This window comes from Hesperophylax consimilis, chromosome 10, assembly GCF_061612785.1.
Source record: "Hesperophylax consimilis isolate HC1 chromosome 10, BYU_Hcon_1.0, whole genome shotgun sequence".
Lineage (NCBI taxonomy): Eukaryota > Metazoa > Arthropoda > Insecta > Trichoptera > Limnephilidae > Hesperophylax > Hesperophylax consimilis.
In genome coordinates, this window is record NC_142845.1 from 2,601,540 (window position 1) to 2,622,975 (window position 21,436).

The following is a 21,436-nucleotide window of genomic DNA, read 5'->3' on the forward strand; positions in this document are numbered from 1 at the left end:
AATAAATCTATTTATTTCAATATTAATGTTGATCAACATGCTTTACAACATTTTTAGAAATAAGGGAACTTATGAAAGTTAGAATTCAGAATAAGATATTTACAGAATTAAATATGTTTTAAGTGTCAGGGCCAGTGGAATTTTACCTAATAATTAAGTACGGCCATAAATAATATTGAACATAAATAACACGTGGGATTTAAAAAACTTTGCCTATTATTTCCTTTCACGTTTAATAATAATGCTAGAGGATTTTAAAGTAATTTTGTTGTTTAAACTCATTTTCGTTCAGTACCTTTCACATATCTCATTATTCAATGACTGATGATAATCGATTCTCATCTTGGTTATGTTTAAGTACAGTTTGTAGGAATATCTTTTTTATGGATGAAACCGCACAAGAGTCCCAACTGCTACCAACTGTCTGGAGCCAGTGAGAATATGGCATCCGCAATTGGGGTATCTTGTGAGGCTGAAGGGGATGAGGAAGGAGATGGTGGAAAGGAAGGTTGGAAAGTACCTAGATATTTAGATGTGGTCACCAAATATAACCAAAACCATTTCAAGCAAAGTTTCAAGGGCTATACTGAGAGCATCTTCCACCCAGGAACGTGCCGCAAATATACTATATATTATTTTATATGAACAAATCGTGAAATAACAAAAATAAAATTTACTAGCCACGCCGGGATACGAACCCGCGACCTCTCCAGCTTGATAGTCAAAAGTCTTACCCCTCGACCACGGAGGCCGTCTTAGCTGTACAAACACAAAAATATCAATTAACAAAGTACGATTTAAAAAAAATTGTCTTAGTTTTATGAAAATATTCGTCAATTGTCAAATAATTCACTAAGAATTTTTAAGAAAACACTGATATAAAACTTATTGAGTTTTTTTATTTTATTTAGTTTAATATGGGAAAATGATGAGAACTAAATCCGATGTCCAAATACTTTTGGCATTTACTTAACTTTTTAGTTATTTTGTTAATCAAAAAGTTTTTATGTTACGTAAGCAAAAGCTCAAATTTCTAATCAATTACTACGCCGATATGATGATTTTAAAACTGATGTATTTATTCGTATATGTGAAGTCAAACACTTTGCTAACGATTGGTGATTGGTTTTAAAATATTTTTTTTTTCAAAATGAGAATTTAACATCTAGCATCTAAAATTCTCGAGCAAGCTTGTTAGTAATGTTCTAATTGGCTATTCCACTTCTATTATCTAGCAGCACTTATGTCTTCACTGCGATTTTCATTTTTTCCTTGAATTTTCCCTTCATCAAAAATTTTCTGCACTATTAAAAAACAGGCACCCACGAAGGTCTGCAAACAACAAGCCGGAACTCGATTGTAATGCGGACTCCGTGGGTTGCAAATGTGGAGAGCTTTCCCGGGGTGTATGGCTGAGGGAGTGGGGGTGGGGAGAGAGGGGGTTCCGAATCCCCTTATATAGCCGGCCCGAGCCAACGGAGGATCATTCAAGCGCAGCCATCCACACAAGCCTCAAGGCCCACCACCAGTTGCAGCGCATATTCAAAACAAGTAAGTACCAGCCAACTGTTTCCAACTTTAAAAGCTTAGCATTTTCAAACAACCATTTACATAGTTAAAACATATAGTTACATAACTATGTACATGAAAATCCAATTTTTACATTACTAAAATTAAGCATTTTTTGGTGTATTTCTGATCCTTCCTTGGACTAGTGAAGTGTTATTTTTCGTAAAGTTTCCGAAACAAGTTCCATTATTTTATATAGTTACGCATTATAGATTTTTTGAGAAACGTCCTGTTACATAGTGTCTGTGAATTAACTTTATTTGACGTGTGAATTTTTTTTACAAAGTGTCAAATCTGATCAAGTGTGTCACTTTCAAGCGCATGGTGTGAAATTAAGTATTTTTTCTATAAATTGCATTATTAGTTGCGTGGTATTGAAATATAGCAGAGGCACCAAGTCTATTATAGACACTGTTAACTTGTGAATGTTCCAAAGGGAGAAGGTTGAAAAGTTTTCCGATAAATTTACGAAAAAAAGTGTTAAAAAGTTTCAATAAATTATAAGAATTTTTTATAAATTTAAAGAAAATTATTCCCTCTCTTCATTTCTTCTGGTATTAACGATTTGCCTTCTAAGGATTTTAATTTCCTGATATGTAGATAATCTTATATGCACAAGTGAGCAATTCGAAATGTGTGATTATTTAAGCAACCCAGTGCATACAATTTCCGGACATTTCCAAACATGCATTTTTATAAATAAGTATTTTCTGAATTATTCTATGCGTAAAAACCTATGCTGATTGTTGATAACCAACTCTGGTTTCAGAGATCATTCACATTCAAATTTCATTAGAAACGTTAAACTTTAATGTTAAACCGTGTAACGTTAAATTTTTGCATTGTTCATTAATTAATTTACACCCTACTACTTACTACCACCTTTGAAAGTGTCAGAATTGATGTTGCTTAAAGTGAATAAAATATTCATATTTTAGTTTCAAATAATTGTGTAATTATTTTTATAAATAATTTATTAAACATTTTTTCAAATATATTATCACGCGGAAATCGTTTTATAAAAATATTATACATTCGTAAAGCAAGTTGAAGCTGTATCATTTAATTAAAACCTTATCTTAATAATTTTTAAATTAATTCAATTAATGAAACTTTTAATTAAAAGCTCGCAAGTCGTTGAGGTATCGCGTTAATGCTTCCAATGCATAATTATTATATCAAGGTTTCATAATTTATTTTCACTTAGTCAAAAATATATTCTTTCCAGTGTTCACGAATTAATCTGCTTTCTGCTTTCCAAAAGATTAACGTTCTTTTTAATATAGAGTATCAAATTTGTTAATAGCTTTTATAAATCCTTTTACATAGGCAAGCTTATATAATATATAATAGAGAGGAAACAGCCAGCAAGCGTGTAATACATCTTGATGTATCACTTCCTTTAAGAATATTGACGATTATGCGACGCTCTAGGATTAATAGCTTTGGACGTTGATCCTAGGCTTCTTGAAGTGGAACTTTATTTTCCTCCTCGCAAAAAAAATGTTCAAATTGGGATGTGCGTAATTTGTTTTCCTTAATAGAAAATTCCTCCATGGATATTCTAAATATTTTCCAATATGGATACAATCAAAAATGAATACTTTTATTTATGTTCTATACTTCAGATAGCAAAATAGGTCTCACATCTAAAACAACTAAATCTATAACTTGTTTCCTTACTTCAACAAAATACGTTGTAAAAAACTTATATAACTTATAGTACTTAGAAGCATTTTCGACTTAGGTACCAGTATTTAGTTTAGTTTTGCCTTAAAGGAAGATGAGTTATTTCGTATTATTTTTGTTTGCATTAGTCGATATCCGAAATAGCTGTCACTCGTAAAAAACTATTAGGTCGCATGTTTTTATTTCCCTGTTTAATGTGAAACCTCACAAGACAGGCGGTCTGTACAGTATGAAGGCAAGGGAGCTATGTCACCACCCAGTTGGGCAGAGTTGTGAGACGGGTTAAGGTAGGAGCTGTAGGAAGGGATTTATTCATGCGCGTCTTGAAGAGACCCGGGTTATACGAAAAAGGAATAAACACAAAAACGACTCGAAGAAGCGGCCCGTTTTCATGAAGCTAACATGTGTGAACAACTGTATTAAAATACCTATATAACAGACTCAGCATTGTGCAATAGAGACGGAAAAACAGTCTGTTAACAATGGAAAGGGAATCTGACGGACCGCCCTCCTTTTATTTCAATAAATTAATATTTTTATAGTATTCACTTGTAGAATTATTTGAAAATCGTTTTCCAACTTTAAAGCAATATATTTATTGGTGTCGGTGATTGACACGTTATGCTAATATATCATTGAAAATATAATGAACCATCGATATACCAATTACATTCGAGTGTCGAGAGAATCGTCGCGGTTTTTGAAATACATCATAAATATGAACGGCCGCAGTTAGAAAATATCCCCGCTGTATTACTCTTGAACAAGTCGCGTAAACATTTTTTATTTGTCCCTACGTAGTGGTTAAGAAATCTACAATTGCTTTGACACGTTACCAAATACATAGAAAAATGGATTGAAAAAAATTTAAATAGCAAAATTTTTGTTTTTATGGCTTCTGTATTCTATTGGTTCCTTGTGGGTAATTAGTTTTATGAAAATATTTCGACAAACCAAACAAAACAGAGACGCTTTTCCTTTTTTCTAATTAACAGTAATAGGTTATTACCTTCTCACAGGTTGTGATTTTTAATATACTGCAAAAGAGTCCTAACTGCTCCCAGTTGTCCGGAGCTAGTGAAACTATGACATTCCCAGTTATTAGGGTATGTTGTGAGGCCGAAGGTAGTTGAAAAGGGAAGAATATGTGGAAATGAAGTAATGTGGGGAAAAACTTTTTTTTATATTTATGTGACACTTCACAATAGCGCCCCTGTCTGTACATTGTAAAGGTAAAAGAGCTATATCAACACCCAGTTGAGCAGCATTGTGAGACGGGTTAAGATAGGGGCTGTATGAAAGCATAATATAATTTTAAAACCGTTTTACACAAAATATTTTTATGGCAATATCCTGATTTTATCAATCTCTAAATACTATAAAAAGAAATCGCTAACCGCCTCTGTATGTTTGTGCGCTTAGTTCTTCTAAACTACGCAACGGATTTTGATAGGGTTTTCATTATCGTTTGGAGATTTTTTTCCGAAAGCTTTATATATATAATACATGTGTATTATATTTATAGATAGCATATAAAAGTCTATGTTTATGATAGAATTCAAAACTTCAAAACTTTACTCCAAAACATTCACAACCTCTATCAACGCCGGGCATACGTCAGCTAGTCTTAAATATAAATAACTTACATTTGTAGGGTTCCCTCTAGAAACATGAGATTTTAGTAATGCGTTCATCAGAAATTATTAAAATGTGAGCGTAGAGCAAACCCCCGTTATCAGAGTCTAATGACGTCTTAATGTAATATTAGAATCATTCGTTGGTTTATTGAATAATTTTTAAAATTAATTTAATGGAAGACCTTTTTTTCTATATGTAAGGGTTAAGGCTCGTTGTTGTCAAGTGGAACGTGGATTATTCACTAAGAGATTTACTGCGAATTTGAAGTGGCTTTTATTATAACATATGTTCTCTGAATGTACTTCAGAAAGCCCATCCCATCTGTCCGTTATAAATAGCGTTACAGTCGGCGTGTTTACATATATTCCTAGCTTTTGGTTATTCTGTGGTATTTCAAAAAACTGTCTAACGTAAAATATTATTCACGAACAACTTATTCTTTTAAATTATTTTGAAGGTTATTAACATCACTGTAATATATCATTGAAGATAATTCTAATTCATGTAAACGAAACATGTATCAGAACAAAACACAAGACAAAAAAGGATAACAGTTACAACTAGGAATCGAACCCAGGATCTCTTGTTTTACCGGAACAGGCGTTTTAAGCCTCCATATACCCAATCTCTACCGATTTATAACAAGTTTTTCTTTAACTCTTTAAGTTTTTAAATTTTCAAAAAATATATATGTTATTTTTGAAGATAATATATATACATTATTATGCCAAAACGTTAATTATATGAAATTCCATGGATAGAAAAAAATCGCAAAGCAAGCTCCGAAAATTATTAAAAACACGTTTTGTTCTGTTATTTAATATGTTATAGGCATGAGAAAATTCGCAGTGTATCTTTAAATGTAACTAGAGAATTTTTCGATAGATTTTTGCTCCATTTCAAACGAGTCGTGTTTTATTAAATATTTTCACAATTTTCGCTTCATTATTATCGTTTTTTAATATTAGCGCGCTCCCTCTTACATTCGTATTTATATATCTCCCTTTCAAACCATCTTTGAACGCTTACTACGGGGCCTTAACCATTCGACCATTGGAACCCAGTTATTATACGTCATATTTCAATTTCAGAATGAACAATATCATCATTAGAAAGATAGATGCCAAAAATATGAAGAAAAAAATAATTGTAACAAGATGATATTGTCAATTCTGAGTTATTCGACAAATATGACGTTTAATAAATAGATCCAAGATTCGATTCCATGTTTTGACCGTAATTTTTCTTATTTGATGTGTCTTGTTCTGTTTCATTTTTGTAATCAATATAAAGCAGTTCGTCAGCAAATCATATTCACATGTTTTCGTTCAGATTTATTAGTATTATCCAGTTTTTCAATGAGAATAAAATATTATTGTTGCGAGTTCCAGGTATTTGGTTATTATTTGGTTGTGTTCTAATGATCTAAACATAGTTATTATGATCTGAAGTGTTTATTTATTGTTTTTGTCCCCTAGTACTTACTACCTTTTTATTGTAGTTTTATCAGAAAGTCATCGGTGGACTTTCCCGAGGGCCAATTATTGGCGCTGAGCCAATAAAGTGAAAACGCTATTTATTTTGCAATTCTTGTGCAACTGTCTAGACTGCCCTCAACTCTTGTAAAATAGATGATCCTCATTATTGTCTTGTGACAATAATATAAAGAATTGTCATGGAATAACTCAACTTATAACATTTTTATGTATGCCTATAATTTATTAAAAATATTTTAAATTATGGGTAGTAAAGTTAAAAACGGGATTGCAGGCCGCTTCCTGATAAACTTTTTGTAAATTCCAATTATTTCGTAACCCGTATTCAAGAACTTTCATTTTGCTCGACGAAACGCTGAAATTTTAGTATTTTATAAACGTGTTCCGACATTGTGATAATATATTCGAATTTTAATAAAGTTCATCAGGAAACCAATAAATTCATTCGTTAATTGCCTGCAATCCCTTTTATAACCGGATTACAAAAAATTTGAAAGAGTTTGTTAATGAATGAGGAATTATCATTTTTTTGCGTGTAATGAGTTAAACGTATAGTTACTTCCTTTTACAACGTATAGCTACTTCCTATTACAACGTACAGTTCCTTCCTATTGCAACGTATAGCTACTTCCTATTACAACGTACAGTTCCTTCCTATTGCAACGTATAGCTACTTCCTATTACAACGTACAGTTCCTTCCTATTGCAACGTATAGTTACTTCCTATAACAAATAATATAAACCCCCTAATTAAAGTTTGTTTACTTGGCACCCTTTTTGTTCATTTAAGAAAATTCGAATGAATATTTGCGTCCCTTAGTAATACCAATTGGAAAATTCTTATTAACCATTAGTACCTACCACAAGTGCAGACCAAGAAACGTCATTAAAAACAATAGCTCAACCGCCTCATGTGCCACGCGTGCTCCTTACACATTGTACGGAAAGGTTCCTTTGGATCATCTCATTTTGGAACGTAACCTTTTAGTTATCCCTAACGTTAATCCCAACGATAATTAGATAAAATGATAATTCTTTTCTAGAATTATTTTCTTAGTCAGTTTTTGTTTTCCGCCACAAATTTTTTTCTTCTTTTCGCCATCTTATTACAAACACAGATTCGTACAACGCTCATTTACAGTGCGAAATATCGTGTATATCAAATCACATAAATCTTATATTATACTATCTTCTCTCAATGCAGTGAACCTTTTTTATTTACAAACTGCATGCGATGCAACATTTTATCATGTTTACAAATTTGATTATTATATAACTCTATTTTTTTATTAGTAAATATTTTTAAACTTAAGCTTTTTTCAACAATGAGACAGTTTAACAAAAATAGAAATACACACCTTTCATGTCACAAATAAAACTATAAGGCTTTTAAAAATATAACAGAGGGCTCTTAGAACCATAAAACTAAATTATCACGTTGTTTGTAAAGGGGTGGGGGGAGTGAATCGAATGGGGCATTTTCACAAACCATGAAAATGTATTTTTTAAATGTGTGAATGATTTAAAATTCATTTTTCTGATTATGATTATCGTACTTACTTAATATTTTCATTCATAATGATTGATTTCAAAAACCATCCAAAACGAAACATTCCGAAACGGTTTCAACTGGCTACAACATCAGTACGACATATTAACGAATAAAAACAAACGTGTTGTTTTGGCGGCAAATCAAAAAAGGCACATTTTAAATCGTTATAGAATAAAAATAAAATTTAAATATTCGTATAAAAATTAAAAAGAACTTTTAACAATTTTACTTCACTTTGAACAACTTTGAACTTTATCCACTTCCTGGCTTGTCTCATGTTTTATATCCAAATCTAAGAATAGATGGAATTATTTCAACACATATAAGATAACACATTTACACAGTTGTTTTATCACCGCAATATATTATCGTAAATTACGGAAGGGAGCTGATCATTACAGATGATTGCCATGAAGCTTTACAATGTCACATAATTGTTAATTCCTAGATAAAGTTTTCTTGTTGGGTTTGCTGTAATACCCGTTGTGGGATCTAACTAGAGTCCAACACAGTATTATTCACGAAAATGTCAATCAAATAAAGGTTTTCTCCAAAACTACCACTATAATAATGTCACCTACTTAGTTACCTATTTATAGTGAAAATCAATGAAAATTTAAGTACTTTATTAAGTACAATGATGGGGAATAATAATTACTTAAAAAGCAGAACAGTTTGTCTGTTGGAAGCAGCGAACTCGTTAATCGATTTCTAGATTAACCCGACGGTTTTCCGCCTACAAGATCATTACCATGTTCATGTCATGAGTTTCTTAGCTTTGAAATATGTGAAGAAATATGACGAAAAAGTTGTATTGATAGCCAAATATTAAGGGTAGCAAAGCCAGTAAACAAAAAAATAAAATATCTAGTCTAAGCGTGTTAGCTGTAAACTATTTTAGAATATAGGAATCATCTTCTCATAAAAAAAATATCATGCGACGATATTTAAATTTTATGGCTGTCAAGGATTTAATCAGTATACCTGTAAGGACCGTAATCTAAGCAGGGTCTGCTGCGAAACCAGTCAAATTCAAATGAAATGGTCCAATTACTATGTCCTTCCATACACTTTTCCTTTAAACTGTATTTCAGAGGTGCCAGCAAGGATATTTCATTTCATTTTTCTTTCGTATTTTCGTAGCATATTATTGTTGCTTTTTCTTATATTAATATTATGATTCCACCCTTTTACTTTTACAATGCAGATTTAGTAATGAAATATCCTAAATAATCAACCGTTGACATAATCCAGTGGATTTTAAAATGTTTTATCTGCTCCAAAATATTCATTTTTCCCAAATGTGTGCTTAAAATTATCGGTGAAGGCGTATTTTTTCAAATAAAAGATTAAACTTAATGCAGGTAAAGTGTGGATCTCAATGGTTTTATTTTCATTAACCCCACAGGCTAATTTGTTCGGTTTTGCGAACAAACCGCTATTACCCGTAGAGTCAATTTGTTCGCATTTGGGAACATCTCTTCGTTGTTTCTCCTTACTGTCATTGTTAGAAATATAAGTGTTTAGATAGAGAAACTATTAATATTCAAATATAGAAGTTAACCACATTATAATTAAAATGTACACCAAAAACAAGGGTCCCGACACTCATTTCGACCCCAATTTGAGAAAATAATATTAACCTTTTTGATATTTTTACTAATTATTTTTATATGAATTGACAATAAATTATGATGTCTTTAATGTTTATAATACATTTGCTATCAGTAACATCTGTTCAGTGTTTAGTAGAAAAATCGTCATTTTGAAAACTTATTGTGTATGCATTCGAAATTTTAATATTTCAAAAATTATATGTTTCTTTCCAATAATAAAATTTATGTTTAAATTAGTGTTTTTGTCACCTTAAAAAAACAGTTTTTATTTCTGCATACGTTCACAAATAATTATTTAGACTTTATTGCAAAGCGAAAATACACCGAAATTCTCTGATATTCTCGCGTATTTAAGAATTATCCATCCTTAAAATTTTAAAGCCTATTGAACTATATTATCCTTTAAAAAATGCAGAATTTCCTGTAGTTATGTTTAAAAAATATTTTTTCTTACTTTATTTGAATTTATTGAAAACAATTTTTATGGGAACACCGTGACATGGAAAAGGGACAACACCACAATAATGTTGTACATTATCGGTAGCCTCTAAAAGTTTTCAGGCTTATTATTAAAACTTTGCAATAGTATCAATTTGCACGGCACGTCGCAGTTCATACAATGAAAATGTATCCAATGAGTTAAATGCTTTTGTTCCGAGCCTTTGAATTCAAACGGTAAGGCTCACTCGTGTGTTATATGCTTCAGTATTGAAATTCTTCCATACGGCGCACTAGGTACCAGAAGAAGAGGTAACAACGGAGCTCTCAGCGGCAGGACCATAGGTTACCTTTTGCTAGCTCCTTCCCTCACGTACAGATCAGCCAACTGAGATTGTGCCACGCCGTAAATTTCATGGGTCTACTTTAATTCACACATTCATTTAACGCCGGTTATTGTGTTCACTGCTTAATAGACTCTGAATTTTCATGGGGAACCGTGATATTGTATGCGGAATGCTGTAGTTTCTAGTATTAACCAAAGGTGGGCGAACTTAAATAGAATACACATAATATAAATCTTTTTTTACTTATTTTCCGACTTTATGTCCGGGTTAAATCTTCCCCACAGGAAAAACTAAACTCTTTCACACACTTTTCCACAAATGATCATCTTGTCAATCCACATTATGCAAGTGCATTATATAAGCATAATAGATACAAAATAATACAAGAACAACACGTCAAATCACCAGAGATCAAATGGGAAAATAATTCACGGACTCCAGATATTTTTATATCAGAGGGTTCGGCTCAGTAGAACTTTTAATTGGACCTATGAATCCTACTGATCCCTCAATATGAATATTTAAAAAATCTTTCGTAATCCTACATGTATGACTGATTTTTTCATTTTCATAAATAAATTCTTTGACACATCTAATACGCCTAAATTTTGAATGAGAGAGCTAGGTATAATGCCAGTAGCCGAAATAACAAATGGTAATTTATATTAATATTTATATTATTTTTTTTTTTTCAATTATATACTATTCCTAAAAGTATTTAATCTGCTTCGCTAACAAAGGAGTATGGAAACAATGGATTATCGATCTTAATAGATAATAATTCTATTATTTCCAGTCGTTATCAATGTGTTATGAAAGTTCTCTTTTGTATCCGCATTATTCTATAAGGCTTTCCAATATTCGTCCATCTTTAGCTTTTCTAATTATTATGATGTAAACATCGTGTTCATAATTTTATTTATTACCAATTTTTATAATAAATGGATAAGCTAGTCCTGCACACAATAGAACTTCAATTAAACGGTTACTGATGAAAAATATTTATCAATCTCACCTTTATAAGAATTACATAAAAACGGGCTTTTGTACCTTATTGCATTCCTAAATACATATTGAATCCTTCAGCAATGTGCCTTAGACCGGCTTTGCCCAGGGTGATATCTAATATAATATAAAGGCAATATATAATATACAATATATTATATTATATATTGCCCTGGGTAATGTATATATTATACTAATACATTATTAACATTATAAATATTATATACATGGTTTTCCAATAAGAGGTGTTATTTTGAATAGCCCGCTATTTCGGTAGATGTTACTTTTTAAGCTCTCATTTTTTGACATTTGACAAGTAAAAACTACTTTATTAATAAAAATGGAACAATACACGCTTCAACAACGCATTGAAATTATTAAAATTCACTTGAGTGAATCAAATGCAAATCATCTTGAGTGATGAGGCTCATTTCCACCTCGGTGGCTTCGACTACAAGCAAAATTGTCGCATCTGGGGCTCGGAAAACCCAAGAGTTATTGTTTAAAAGCTTCTTTATCTTCAACGTGTGACTGTTTGGTGCGGTTTATGGTCCGGCGGAGTCATTGGACCTTACTTTTTTGAAAATGAGGCTGGAGCAACAGTTACGGTGAATGGATCGCTATCAAGAGATGATTAATAATTTTTTATACCTGAAATGGGATGGTATTGATCTGGACAACGCTTTTCCTTGTAACAAAACGGCGTTACGTGCCACACAAGTAACAAAACTATTGATCTTTTACGATTGAATATCAAATAACACCTCTTATTGGAAAACCTGTAGGTATATATATTTATATATTTTGTTATTATTTATTTATTGTTTAGGTTATCGCGGATATAAGATGAAGAATAATATTCTCGGTTTATCCGCCTAAAGAAATCCTTAAAAGGACTTGAACTCTAGACGTTTCGAACAGATCTCACTGTCCATCTTCAGAGGCCTTATTTCTTGAGTTTTGTCTCAAACTGATCGCTTTCGCGTATCGTTCGGAAATCAAAACCTATGTGATTTCACTTAGGTTTTGATTTCTGGATCCTTTTAAGGACTGATCTAATCCTTTTAAGGACTAATAAACCTTCCGGAAGAAATTCTCTGAATGATAGTGAAAACCCTATCAAAATCCGTTGCGTAGTTTAGAAGAACTAAGCACACAAACGAACAGACTCGGATGACGATTTTAGTTTATACTATTTAGAGATTATTTTCATTTGCCGGCACATATCCTATATGTAGATATTTTGGATACCACTCTCGCTATATTGCGATTCAAAATTCATCGTGAAAGAGGGAAATCCTCTCATATTGTTTGGAATGTGTTCGATTTGACATTTTTTCTGACGAAATTTCCCATTGTTCTCAATGTAAAAATTTTATATTATCATCAATTGAAAAAATTCGGATGTAATTTTTAAAAAAAGGTAATCTACCTAAATTTTTTCAGGAGTTAAAACAATAAAATTCTTTAGTTTTAATGTGAATAGATTAATCTATAATCTGCACGGAGAAAAATGAGATTTGCTAATATAGTAAAAATCACTTCGAAGTATTGGTAATCCCGTTAAAACCAGGATTTCAAACCGTTTCCTGATAAACTTTAAGTAAATTTTTAACACATCAGAACACGTGTTCATACACCTGCGTTTGAATTGAATCCTTTTTTTAACTTTAAGAGATGCTTAATAAATTAGCAATACTTGTTTTTCTCCGTGTAATTTTTAGTAAGACAGATTTGAAGATAATGGATATAAACCAAACATCGTCCTCGACATTTCAGGCCTTATTGCCTGAATACGATGGGTATATCATATTCTTATTTTTTACGAGATAATATACTTACGTATTTGACAATCATATCGCCAATTCGATTATGATATTGAGTGTGAAAGATAATTCTTCTCGACGTAAATATTAATGTAATATTTGTTTGTTTGTTTCAGAAAACCGACATCAAAATGGGTTCCTTCGCTATCCTGACTATCATCGCTTCCATCCTTGTTCTCTCTCACTCCATGCCCTACAGGGTAAGTCACATTAAATTGCTTAACTGATTTTTTTAAATTTATAATGTTTGCAATACAAAGAATAAACAATACCAAACATTTAATCACGGTATACGACAATATGTCGAAGTACAACAATAGGTAAAAGACAAATGGGAAATAAAAAATAACCAGAGATAATTAAGCTTGAGCCAAGTAAAGTCAGCTGAAAACATTAATTAATTAAAAAAAAAATTGTTGAATTGAAATTTTTGATTAGAAAAAAGTTCTGAAGGTCTTGCACGAACGATCGATAAAGCCTTATATTAATACGATATTGAATAAATCTGTCATCTATGGTCAGTTAGCGATATTTGCGAGCACGGTCAGAATATGACTCCTACAGTAGGTAGGCAAAAGCCTCTACTTTAGCGTGGCTCTTAAGATATCATATAGACTGTCAATATCCCCCTTTTTTTTGGATAATGTCGTTCGTTATGCAAAATAACAGGCTTATTAATGAATAAGGGTGATCTAACTAGGCTCTAGAACTCTAGAACCAAAAGAAATTGTATACACGATCCTTAATGAATTCACCTAAGACGTGTTTCAATTGATTCCGTTCCAGCATTGAGAACAAAAGTTTTTATGATTAACGACCTCATGAACTAATTATCTCTCTTTTTAGTGTCAAAAGTACATGGGGACTGCCAGTGTATATAAAAGTTAATATTTGAATTCAAAATTATCAATTTGTGAGAATTTATAACTTTTAAATAGCCGTCCGATGTCTATACTCTGTCCACGATAAGAACGACCTGTTGGAGTACCAAATTAGGTTCGTTCTGCGCATACCACCCCCCCGCTCCTTTCCTCCGCCATCGCTCGGCTATCTCCGGCAATCTTCGCTGACAATTCGTTATACGTTAGTGCCTGCGCTTAGAGAAATTAACCCATTCAGACCCTGCTATAAAATGGATGTTCAGCCGATATGTCCGAATTCATTATCACCAATTACGAAAAACAAAAAAGGACAGGTAAACATTATTTATGTGTTATTTGTATGACTATTCGATTTACAACAATGCATTTTTATAATTCAAGGATATAGATAGGTAATATATGTATAAAATTTGTGAATGTTGGTGTTGATCGGTTTTTTTTATGTTTATAGGTGGTGCACAAACCTCAACGGACAATGATAATAAATATGTATCGAAAAAAAATTTCGGAATATCGATCACATTGTTGATGAACTAGAGGACAATAATGATAATTCGTTAGCTTTTGAAATTTCAAATGAATCATCTGAGGAAAATTAATTTTTTTTTTAATGGCAATGATGATATTTTCAACTTTGGATTGATTTCTTAGCCGATTTGATAAATCTGATGCCTAATAAAGTACAATATATGTATTGTAATACTATCATCATCATTATTTGAATGTATTAAAATGTTTTAATTTTTAATTTTATTTATCGGTAGGAAAATAAATTAAATAATTAATTTATTAAAATAGTGGGTCTGAATGTGTTAACGCTCGACCTTTTAGGAGTGGGGTGAAGGGGCGGAGACATGCGCGTCCACGGGTTGTTCTAATCTTGGACCGAGTATAGGAATGTCAATTCACAGAGATATGCGCCAGTGTTGCCAGCGTATATGGATTTCTGATATGTTGCGTTATCAACATCGGTCTGGATATCAATCATCGCGACCGTGCTCGGGAAATCGGTATAAAATCACCTGTAGTTACGTTATGTTTGAAATCTTACAACTAAAGTAGATTTTATTTAGTCGGCACATTCGCACAAGAGGTTGGGAGAAGGTTAAGTTGGTTCTTTAGAAAGGAATATGTAAAGTTTCGAGGTTTCTTAGCAGACGTTTGATTTGGCCAAGATGGAAGATTTTACATATGTATTTTTTAATTTTAAGAAAATAAATTTGATGTTATTTTAGTTACGACGTTCATTTATTGTTAGTGTATAAAATATTCTAGGCATTTCTAATAGTGGGTAAGCGGTGAGGACAATCCGGTTCTTTGGGATGATGTCTGAGTTTGTTGCTTTTGTACTGATTCGATCATCATTTTGTGAATTGAATTTCATTAAAAGTCATACAGAATGGCTATGTTCAATTTTAACACAATAATATACAATGCTGTCACACATTGAGTAACAAACTACATTTTTAATAAAAATGAACAATTTAATCTTTCAAACATAGAAAAATGATTGATTATTAACATTCAAACATGGAATAATAATTTACACTTTTTAACATTCAATCATAGATGCGATATTAACTTTCAAAAATAGAATAGATATTCATAAATACTCGTATATCTTTCAAACGCTGAATTTTCAAAAATAGAATTCACAAAAATGCTCATCTTTAACATTTAATCAATGAGCAATTTCAGATTTATAAAATAGAATCGCGCAATTTATACATTCAAGTAAGAAAAATATGGTGTCTAGTTTTAACTTTCAAATGCAGAATAAATATAAATATTAATGTATAATTTCAACTTCTGACATTGTCAACACAGAGCTGATAATTTCGAATATTGGTGAAGAATTCAATTCTTTCATATTCATAATAATTCTATCTACGTACTGCCTGACAATTTATATAACACATTACTTATTCAAGCATTTACCAACAATAAACTGTTATCAATATTGCCACACTAAAGGTAATAATATGCTTATATTCATGTACAATAGTATACTGTGACATGACTTCATTATCCTACTGTCAACGTGGTTATTGATTATTTCAACATAATAAATATCCATGTTGTGTAATTCGAAGAGTGAAGTTACGTTTCTATTTGTATCATTATACATACGAATATATCCTAACCAATTTCAAATAATATAGATTATTCGAAATTATTTATCAGAACGTTAGAATCTTGAATGTGTGAAATCTAATATATTATCTCTTGTCTGAATGTGTAGACTCTCTGCAAGAATTTTGATAAATTATTTATTTTGAAAGTCGTAACAAAAAAAAGTTTTGCTTTAGATTCCAAGACCTGATTTTGATAGGAATTAGAGTATATTGAAGGGTATGCTAATAATTTGCGAAATTCGTAAGATGACGAAGATAAGAACTTTTATAAAATTTTCGAAATAAGATTATTTGAGGTAGCTCTACTTTGTTACTTGAGAGAAATTTTTATTTTCCTTAACACTGTTGACAGGCTTCCAACTAGTTTTACAAATAAGTATCTACTTACTTCAACTCAAATTTTATATTAATACTCTTTGTAAAATTGTGACCGCCCAATATTTATTGCCAATTTACCGAACGGGGCGACCCAATTATTTTTTTAAATCTTTTCTTTTTACGGTGCTTACTACCAAAATTTTATGCCTCCAACATAATTGAAGATTTTCAATAAATAAATTCCCTGAAATTCGTTGTATGTACGTCCTGCGTAAATCTGATTTAGTAATAAACGATTGTGGAGTCAAGAACTGTCAAACAACTTTAAATAATATTTTTAATACGGAAACACTGTTTTAGGGATCGCCACCCGAAAACAGAGCTCTCGCGTAGTTCCGTCAACGGCCGACATTCCTGTTTCTCGAGTCCGGCCTGACAGTTGACATTTCTTAGCTCCTACAAACCCCGTGACCCCGACGTGATCCCGACGTGATTCCGACAATATGGGGCTATAGCTTACCTTTATAGCCGACCATTTAATGTGTGTAGTGTAGATTGTGGTAAAGTAAAAAGATGTAGTTTAATGAAAATAAGTTACACTATAACACGAAATTAATATCAGAAGGATTTTGTAGGAGCTAAGAGATGTCAACTGTCAGGCCGGACTTGAGAAACAGGAATGTCGGCCGTTGACGGAACTACGCGAGAGCTCTGTTTTCGGGTGGCGATCCCTAAAACAGTGTTTCCGTATTAAAAATATTATTTAAAGTTGTTTGACAGTTCTTGACTCCACACGAGATTGTGCGTTTGGCCAATACCATGGGACTGGTGGTGGATAACAACGATATTGATGAGCTTGTGGAAGAGCACAGTCAACAGCTGACCACCGAAGATCCTATTGAGTTGCATTGTGATTCCCAGAAAGAAGTTATGGAGGATAGTTTGTTAATGGATAAGGAAGAAGTAGCAGAGCAACAATCTTCTGACGCAATAAGAGAAATGCAGAATGCATGGGAAACTGTTGCATCTTGAATTTTAGTGTCATTTTCAAAATTGTAACTGATTTGTCAAGAATTCAGACTAGTCCACGATTTTTACCTATTTATTCATGTTCTCCATAAAACGGTTATCCTCAAATATATAACGGAAAAGATTACAAATTTGAGGTACATGTAAGTATAAAAGGTCATGAAGGAAGTTTTACTATTTTGTGACATGCGTCAAAAGAAAGATGCTTAACTGTCTGTAAGTGATGATGGTCAATACAGAATCGAGTCGCTCTGTTGATTAGCGAGTTCTGATGGGCAGTTCCTTGCGTTCGGAGTATAAAATAGTGCATTGGTTCTTGTACGAGTACACTCGTTAGGCACATATAAGTTAACCTTTTTCAATATAAGTTGATTTAGTATAGTTCAAGAGATTGCTTTGAAATATGCGGATCGGCACTAGTTTTTTTAAACAGTAGTGCAAGTACTTTTAATGACTGGGTGACTTTTAAAAGAGCGAAACATTATATAACGTAAATCGAAACGATGTCAATTCTTTATACAACTTTAATAAAGTCAAACAACGTTGGTGTGGGCAGTATACCAGTACATTATACATAGCAGACACCAGAGGTATTGATATGTGAAATATGTTAATGACTTACGTCGTTAAAAAGATGAAACGTTAATAATATTATGTTTCATCATCAAAAACTTTTTGATTTTTTTCGTCGTTGTATGAAAGTTGCCTTATAGATTTTTTAATGATGTCGCACCTTTGACATATTTTAATGTCATTACAATACCAACCGCCCCACCACATCCCAGAATACTAACGAGATGTAGGGGATGGTGTGAGTTGGGATTAAATCGGGGGAGGGAAAAAAATCGTTTCTGGGGAACCTGTACATATCTGGTCTTCAAACATACATAATATTGTGATTTATTTTTAGGGTATTATGCCGTGTTGCCTACCTCCTTCTTTAGCCAACAGAATTGCTAAAATACTGATACAAAAAGCATCAAGGATATCTTCGGAACCACGACAAACATAGACACTTACTGAGGCCTGCAAAAACCAAGTTTCCTCTTGAGACAGATGGAGTTTATAAATTTCAGCTGTTCCGGATGTGACAAGGTTTATGTAGGCCAGACAGAATGATCTCTAAAAGGATATCTTAATATTTTAGAGCAAGTAAACTCGGCCACCCTGACAAATTGGAAATTACCGAGCATTGTAATTGCTTCCTGAAGTCCTGGGAAGACAAAACAGAGCACCCGTAATTATGGAGGCAATTGAAATTCATAAAAATCTCAATAATATTTAAAAAGACGACGGGACTAAGTTCAATAGCTCTTGGTGTCCGATAATTGACGACTACACACTAAATGCAGAAAACCAAATTTAATTATACTGTAATACCAGCTCTTAGAGGATTGGAGTATGCAACACGGTATCACATCTGGATATACATTAGCACAGACTTCGATTACAAATTTGCCCTGATGATGGACGCTGCATTGTTGTCCGAATCGTTTACAAAAGAATAAAAACAAATCACTATAATACTTTTTGCCATGAAAATCTCAAATCATATCATACATAGATTATGTCATTTCTAGGTACATTTTTAAGAGAAACACTGAAACTAGTTTCCACTCTAATAACAACAACAGAATTTGCCACGCTTTTGTCTTCCAGTTGTGATCATAAGATCAATTTGAATTGTAAAACAATAATATTTCAGTAAATCATTCGCGTGATATTAAAGCCTTTTTTTAATTATTCGTCAACAATAATTAACGTAGTGAGTGCTCCCATAAGGCGTGATTGTGCAAGGGGTCACGTAATACTGTACGCATCGAAGAATCGAACATCTAATGATGAAATGAAAACGTCGCGTGTATTTGTGTAGAGTTTGCTGGGCTAGAAAACAGGAATTAATTTTAAGGCGATGCACTACGTCGTGTAATATTTTAAATTGAGCCGCTATCAATAACAACCCTTACGTAGATGGCGATAAGGTTTAAATTCCCGCTTAACACCATCCGCCTGTTTTGATTTATGCAAGAAAAAAACATGTCCAAAGAGTGCCTTTTATTTTATTTTGTGGATGTTTAGGCATAAATATTTAATTTTTTTTCGATAATTTTATAAATAACTTAATTTGCCACATTGAACAATAAAACCATAATCGAAAATGGATTCGTAACTAGGAGATTTTGAACTTTAAAGCAGTTTTCATAGGCCTTTACATAATTTTTTTCTGGGATTATAAAAAGACTTACGTAAAAAATACTCGATTATTTCAAAGGCCAAGATGTATTCTACTCGCAGTATTTAATTAAAGCATCTGAAACACTTCTAGGCGAACAAATTTTCAAACCTAAAACACATAATTTTGCACTACTACGTATGGCATCGCCTTAACTGACCAGTCGTCATGAGTTCAATTCCTCTATCTTGAAGGGTGGAACTTATTCAATTGATTTGAAATATTTATTAAAGGTAAACTATTCTAGGTTTTTTATCTTCGTTTTCTGCCGGTTATTTGTTAAATGGTTGAACTACTTTCTCTAATGAAAACTCTACATTTCTCGCTAAACCAATAATTATTTAAAACACGCAGTTGGTATTTAAAGTAATATTCTCAAAAGCTCTGTGGAGGCTATGTTTTAGTCCTGCATTATACCATACTAACTAATAACTGATTTTTCAATTTTATTATGATATATTCAGCTGTCAACGTTTTCGTGGTAATGTCATTATAATTATTCTGAGAATAATGATGATGATATTTTCCGAAAACACGGATTTTTTTAGTCAAACTGGTTCAAGTCTAGCCCGTGGATCTAGTGTTTACGGGTAAATGTGTTATTTCACAATCAGATATTTCTAGATACTGGTAAATACAGACAGCAGATGCTCTCAGTCCGATTGCCCTAGTGTAAGACCAACATTCAAAATCATTACTTTAATATCTCCAGCTGTATTTTAAAATCATATCTGAAAAGCCAATCTCTTCCTAACCTTGCCCCTCCCCATCTCCTTATGTATCCACTTCCTTCATCTTCCTAACATTCCCAAAATTGGGGATCGGAGTGACCATCGACCCATTAGTGTCACGGAGAAAAGTGAGTGTTGCTAATTCATTAAGAATATTTTCAAATTATTGATAATCCGCTTAAAATCGGGATTGTGGGCCGTTTTCTGATAAAATTTGAGTAAATTCCTAACATATCGGAAAACGTGTTCATGCACCTGCCTTGACTTGCTTAATATATAATGGCGAAATGCGAAAATATTAGAATCTTTATGAACACGTGTTCTGACATCGTGATAATACATTACTCTTTTAATAATTTAACAGGAATCCTATCAATTCATTCATCAATTTGATGACATTCTTTATAAATTAGCTATAGGCTCACGTTTCTCCTTGCAGGCTTCTAATTAACCTCCCTATTCCTGATCATTTTTCTCTACTTAGGACTCTTGTGTGAAACAACATTTTTTTTTTTTAATTATGCTGAAAACGCAACATAATTTAATTTTCACTATGGATCTGGGTTGGTTCAAAGAAATTAACACCACGCCCTTTGTATACACTTATTATACTTATATATATTTCCAAAGAATACTCGGGTATACTTTTAAAATGTACGATAGGTACTATATTATGATATACTGCGTAGTCAAAATAACTAATTGATAAATGTAATGTATCGCAAAAATGGCTGTTGAAGTGAGTGCACGCCACACGCAACTTTACATCCCGATCGCGTGTTTGTAATTATTCCTTGTTGCAATTCACGGTGGGTTTTTTACTAACAAAGAGAAGTACTTTCGATGACATACCATAATTAGTACTTCAATTTGGAAGACCGACTTCTAATAAATAAACATGCAATCATGTCGACATTTTCTTTAAATTTACGA

At 32.3% G+C, this 21,436-nt stretch overlaps 1 protein-coding gene across 1 annotated transcript in view; it reads left to right on the plus strand.

Annotated features, from left to right (window-relative positions):
* The first annotated feature begins 1,500 nt into the window (after positions 1–1,500).
* Positions 1,501–21,436, plus strand: part of LOC149420168 (uncharacterized) — a 78,331-nt gene continuing 58,395 nt past the window's right edge. The window contains exons 1-2 of the mRNA XM_089636024.1: positions 1,501–1,551; positions 13,293–13,376. Of these exons, the coding sequence (XP_089492150.1) occupies positions 13,308–13,376 (69 nt within the window). The 5' untranslated portion in view covers positions 1,501–1,551; positions 13,293–13,307. The remainder of the gene's footprint in view (positions 1,552–13,292; positions 13,377–21,436) is intronic.